The sequence below is a fragment of the Pinus tabuliformis genome, chromosome 6, assembly GCF_031772625.1.
Source record: "Pinus tabuliformis cultivar Carrire ecotype Pingquan chromosome 6, CPIR1, whole genome shotgun sequence".
Lineage (NCBI taxonomy): Eukaryota > Viridiplantae > Streptophyta > Pinopsida > Pinales > Pinaceae > Pinus > Pinus tabuliformis.
The window spans coordinates 1,604,512,487-1,604,518,891 of record NC_142292.1 but is presented as its reverse complement, the minus strand read 5'-3'; the positions used below and the strand labels follow the sequence as shown (position 1 = coordinate 1,604,518,891).

General features: G+C 42.5%; 1 protein-coding gene across 1 annotated transcript; it reads right to left on the bottom strand.

The window, feature by feature from the left end:
- Positions 1-5,491: 5,491 nt before the first annotated feature.
- LOC149265011 (flap endonuclease GEN-like 1) lies at positions 5,492-5,950 on the bottom strand. Its single transcript, XM_089401505.1, has one exon. The coding sequence runs from the start codon at positions 5,948-5,950 to the stop codon at positions 5,492-5,494; it is 459 nt and encodes a 152-aa protein (XP_089257631.1).
- Between the last annotated feature and the right edge of the window lie 455 nt (positions 5,951-6,405).

Here is a 6,405-nt window from a genome sequence, read left to right as displayed (position 1 = left end):
CCCCACTTGTGCTCAACGTTTTAGTATAAATAGAGGTGGCATTCAAGTCATTTCAACACACTTGGGATCTCTTCCTCTCTACTTGTCTTTGGGTTTTAGTAGGAGGAGAGATCCAAAGGGATAACACTGCCCTAATCTAGAGGGCAGAAGCCGGAACTGCCGGAACAGCCGGGAAAGCTGATGCAGAGGGCAGAAGCCAGAACTGTTGGGAAAGCTAACGCAGAGGGTAGAAGCCAGAACTGTCGGGAACAGCCGAAACTGTGGGAACTACCGGAACAGCTAGGAAAGCTGACACAGAGGGTAGAATTTGGAACTTTCGGGAACAACCGGAACTGCTGGGAAAGTTGATGCAAAGGGCAGAAGCAGGAATTGCCAAGAACAGTTGGAACTGTCGGAATAGCCAAGAAAGCTGACACAAAGGGCAAAAGCCAGAACTGCTGGGAATATCCAAAACTGTCGAGAACTGCCGAAACAGCTAGGAACGCTGACACAGAGGGTAGAAGTCGAAACTGCGGGGAACAGCCGGAACTTCGGGTAACTGCTGGAACTGTTGGGAACAACTGGAACTGCCAGGAAAGCTGACACAGAGGGCAGAAGTTGGAACTTTCAGGAATATCCGGAACTCCGGGAAAGCTGATGTAGTCCCTAGAGGCTGACACTGGGGTTTTTCCTGGTGTAGATTGGAGTTGAAGAGCTGCCGAAGTGTTTATCCGAGGTTTCAGTTGGACCATATGTCTCTGAAAGAGAGCAGCATGCAAGGGACAACTAACTAACATTGGGATAGCTGTATGGTACTTAGCAACAAATACACCAAGCATGCAATGTTATAGCAAGCATGCAAGGGACAACAAACTAATATTGGGACAACAACATGATACTTAGTGCAACAAGCATGTATTGGTACAGCTAGCATGAAAGGGACAACTAGCATGCAACAACAAGCATGCTAAGGACAATAAGCATGCTAGGGACAACAATCAAGCATGGAACAACAAGCAAGAAAGGTGCAGCCAACATATAGGTCAGTATGGCAACATGGTGCAACAATGACACATAATGCAGTACAGTGATGGGTACAGTCATGATTAATGAAGCATGATGAGATGCAACATAGTGATGATGGGTACAACATGGTGCAACACGGTGAGGTGAAACATGATGACGAAATGCAACACAATGATAGGTGAAGGAGTCACCTTGGAGAATCAATTGAAGCAGCATGTCTTCAACAAATCTCATGTATCATCTTCTTAGAGATGATCTATGCTCTTATCTAGATAAGTCAAAGTGTTGACTTCTGTTGTAAACGTACTATCTCTCTCTCTCTCTGTTGAACTATTGAAGAACATATACGAAGAATTGATCAAGGGTTTCCCCACATTGGGGTTTGTCCCTGGCTAGCGCCACATCTTGTGTCCTCTTGTCTTGGCTTGTCTTCTGCGATTTATGTTTATGTTCTATCTGCAGTTTACTTTAATGTTGATGTGAGTGCTAATCTGGAAAAGATATTGAGCTAACTGTGAAAATTGAAATAAATTGTTCTAAGCATAGAACATACCTAAAATTAACATGGTATCAGAGTTGAGGTGAAGACAATGCCCAAGCAAGAGTGAAAGAGCAATCACTGAAGACAGTTGGGAAAGGACAAAAGGATCAGTGGATTCCTCATCCCTCTTCAAATTCACCGAGGGTGAAGTCGAAGCAGAGAATATTATCAGAATGGCGCAACGAAAGTTTCAGATGGCCTACCTAAAGATCACTTCATTGGGAAGTCTGGATCTAAGGGTGGAAGGAAAGGCAAATGCCTTGATTGCAATAAGTTCAACCATTATGTGAAGGAGTGTATGAATGGCAGAGACACATATCCTGATGAAGATAACAATCATTCCAGGGACATCTTCAATGATCAAAGGAATGATAGGTAACGCAGGTCATCAAGGAAATGGTCGACTCTTCAAAGAAAGCAAGGAACCCCAGGTATGAAGAATCAAATGTTGTTTTTGATAAGATAAATAAGCGTTATATTGTATTGACCCTCTCCTTCATATTCTTTTGGAATCTGGCTTATTAATTGTAGTGCTTCAAGGCACTTCATCGGATAGAAGGGTCCACTCTCTAATTTGGTAGAGATGGAAACAATCGTGGGATTATACTTGGAGCCGATGCCACCTATCGCAGAAAGGGTGTGGGGAATGTAACCCCTCAATTGAATGAGGGAAACTCGATTCATTTACAAAATCTCTTTTATGTACCTGATCGCAAGAAGAACCTGGTGTCCATTTCGGTAATGGAAGTCAAAGGTTACAGGCTGGCACTCATCGATGGAAAGGTACGTGTTTGAAAATAGAATTTTCAAATATGCTTTTGAGTTCAGGGTTGTATCAAGTTGCAGGAAGTCCACTGGTGACCATGTCCATTGACACATAGCACCAGAGGTTTGTGAGTCAAACGCTGACAGGGATGCCTGAATTCAAAAAGAGCATGAAAGTACATGCCTGAGATGTATCGAAGGAAAATCTTACAAGGGGACCATTCCCCCCATGTAGCAGGTCCACAGGTTTGGAACAACTCGAGTGGTTTGAGATTCATGATCAGGAATCTCACGTATGCAGGGGGAAGAAATCCCTCTATAGCTTGAAGCAAAACTCCCCGGGTGTAGTATGAGAGGATTGATAGTTGTCCAATGAAGCTGAGATTCACTAAGAGTGAAGTCGATCCAAACCATTGTTTGAAGGCTATGGATGATAGACCTCTCATACCAACACCTTCTGAGGACGACCTATTTCAAACAGGTGCAGACCTCTCACTTGCAGAAGTAAGAGGGAGTTGGATTCTGGATGTGGAATAGTAAACTGCAAGCCCGTGACTACCTCGAGAATCTTAACTTTAAGAAGTTATATGGTGATGATGCTGGACCAGATTTGGGAAATGCCTTTGGGTTTCATAAACTCATTTGCATTGATTTTCTTGGTGAACTTCTGTCCAGACATATGTTTTGTAGTTAGCATGGTGAGCTCATATTTGGTTGAGCCTCACTGGATTGGTGCCAAGAATTTTCTGAGATATCTTTGGGGCACCATCTCTCATGGATTGAGATACACTGCCGGGAATATGAAGCTGCATGATTATTCGAATGTTGACTGGGCAGGCAGTGTGGAGGATCACTAGAGCACTTCTCAGCACTGGTTCTCTTTGGGTTCTGCTTCGATATCATGGATGAGCAAGAAGCAGAAGTCGGTTGCTATAAGCACCGCCGAGACCGAATACATAGCTATGAGTATGATCTCGTATGAATATACCTAGTTTTGGAAGCTCTTCAGTGAGTTGTTTGTACATATGATGAATACCATCATGATCCTCTGTGACAACCAGGGGGGATTCGATTGTTGAGGAATCTCGTATTCGATGATTGCTCCAGCAGATAGACATCAGATACTACCTTATATGGGATACGGTAAGTTGATGAGCGAGGAGGCTCCATCGCATTGAGATTGATGTAAAGGTTGCAAACATTTGGCCAAAGCCTCGGGGAAAGGTCAAAATCTTGACTTTCCGAGAACGACTTGGTGTCATTGAGAGACCCTCTTATGAGGGTCATGTATGATGCACACATTGAGCTGTGGGAACTCTAGGGGGGCACAAGGTACTTCTTGGAGCGACATACGACCACAAGGCGATTCACCCTCCCCTAGTGGTGCACTATGTACAGGGTGATAGGTTTAACCTTCCCCTATGATACCCCATGGCGACTATGGAATAGGATGATTAGTTCTCTTGTGGGCCGGGATGATTAGTTCTCCCATGGAAACTTTGGAACATGATGATTAGTTCTCCCATGGTAACTGTGAAACATGATGATTAGTTCTCCTGTGGCAACTGTGGGAAAGGATGATTCGTTCTCCTGTGGATAGGATGATTAGTTCTCCTATCAAGGCATCCTACCCATGCAGTCTGGGACTCATGGGAAGTACCTCTCATGTGATCAATGAGTAGGGAAATGGGGTTAGGGATCATAGTAGTACCATTGATGGACGCATCGTTGTATCTACTGTACTCCCTATGCTAGGATGACCTCCATTGAGCTAAGAGCAATGAAACTAATCTGGGATCAGTATGAGTGGTTTGAGACAATCTCTTGTGGTTTGAGTCTATCTCAGCAAAATGTTTTCTAAAAGGGGCTGAGATGACTTTAAAAGAAACTGATTTTAGGCTAGTAAATTGATAAAAAAGGGGTTTTTAATAAAATGATGGGGTGTTTCTGGGCTGCATGGGGAAAAGAAACAACTTGAACAGAGAAATGTAATAAAAAACAAAGATTGTCTCCTGAGGCAAGGTAGGCAAGAAATTTTAACATCAAATTGAGATTAAATGGAATGGCAAGACTGCTGAGGAGCTGACAAGGGCATAGAGGATGAATCCTTGTCAAACAGAAGAAAACATTAAATATGAACAAACTTAAAGGCAGAGCATACAAATTATGAATTCTACCTTAACACTTCATTTGTTCAATTGGAAACGATCATGAAATGAAATGAACACATAACAGGCTACATGTAACAAGGGAGGACACAAATGTTAAATCTCATACCATAGGAATCTCAGAAGCCAGAGCTGTGTATTTTCATTAAAATCTCTGTCAAAGACTGTAAAATGGAAGCTCTGTTTTCTCTTACACGCACACCTCTCAGAATTCTCTCCCCCTCAAAAATCTCTTACAAATGATTTTTTAATACATTAAATAAACTATTCTAGGAGAAAACAAATCGACCCAAAAACAGGGGCGCTGTTTCAACTAAAGCCATGAAGATAGAAAAGAATCCTCCATCTGCTCTTAAAGATAGAAAAGCCTTCCATTATTCCAGCGTGAAGACAGAAATAGGCAATCGAACCTTTGAATGCCACTTTGCAACTGCTCTCAAATTTCTGGAGATACGCTTTGCCACTTTACGGAAATTGCTAAAATATGGGTCAAACTGCCACATATGCTCTTTTAGATGAATCGAATGCCCACATATTGCAACGATTGCCACGTTACATTTTCCATGTGCTTAATTCATCTGATACCTTTACGATTGCCACGTTACTGATATCTTTAATTCATCTGCAGAAGGTTCTATCATAAAACAACGACTTATATATAAACAACTCAATGCGGCCACCAACTATCTGATGCGAATAGACCATTTTCCTGATGTTTTGACATAACTGGCCCTTTCGTAGACTTAAAATATGATGTAATATTGAGTTGCTTTCCAGTGGAGGTCGCTTTCCTCTTCTTTTCCTGCAGGCAGCCTGAACATTCACACTTGAATCCTTGAGATTTTTCTACACACCTTTCTTCATTGTAAAGGGTCTTGCAAGCCTCACAACCAAGCCTCATATGATCTCCTTTCTTCCCCAAGTGCCCACAATGAGAACAATGGTGCTCTCTTTTAGTGTGCATGTCACTAGGAAGTTCTGGTTCAACATAGTTCAATACTGATGTACCCATCTATGAAGGTGATGATGCATTCCCCTTGCCTAAATCACGAAGCTTGTTCAGAATCTCATCCTCCTTGAATAAGCGGACTATGCTCACTACAGTGTTAAGCCCATTTCCTAGTACACCGCATGCACAACCTACCAATAATGCCAGGGCTATTAGATGCTTCCTCTTCAAACCAAGAATCATATCAATATCAGATGCCCTATAGCATTCTATAATGGGCTCTTTACAATATGCTTGGAGACACTTTATTATGCATTTAGCTCCATGAAGAAATGCATCACTATCAACTGTAATACAAGAATCCACCCAGCCTTCTCTATTTATCTGTGCACAAAGTGCTTCAGCCTCATCCTTTGCTCTTAAAGCTGGCATTCCCATAAGTTCTAACAGCTCCACACATTCTTCAATACTTCGATTGAAGACAAAATTGCATTCCAATTTTGATACATTCAGCTTTTTCATACGACAAGAAAGCAATCCCTGTCATTCTACTAAAGCGGACCATGTGTGCTGGTGATTTTAAAACTGGAGGATCCCCATCCACAAAAAACACTGGAAATACTCCAAGCTGTGGTTTGATTGAGTAAGAAGAGGAGTTGAATGCTTGCTAGCGAAGTTTCTAGGCAAAATTCTCAGTGCGTAGCGTGCTTTACCCAACGCGTAGCGCCCCTCTGGTGCGTGGCGCTTGAGCAAAATTACACTGAGAAAATCGCGCTGATGTGTAGCGCGCCCTGGGTGCGTAGCGCACCTCTGCTGATGCGTAGCGCGCTTAAAAGTTGCACCAATTTCCAGCAAAATGCACACGAACACTGCCATTTTCCTTGATTCCTCCTTGTACATCTGAAAATAACTTGAAATGAAGAGAGTTTATGATGGATTGTACTGTTTCACCATTGGGTTGCCATTCTAATGTGTTT

Coding starts and splice junctions, on each gene's coding strand:
- LOC149265011 (XM_089401505.1), bottom strand. CDS start 5,950: ATGAAAAAGCTGAATGTATCAAAATTGGAATGCAATTTTGTCTTCAAT.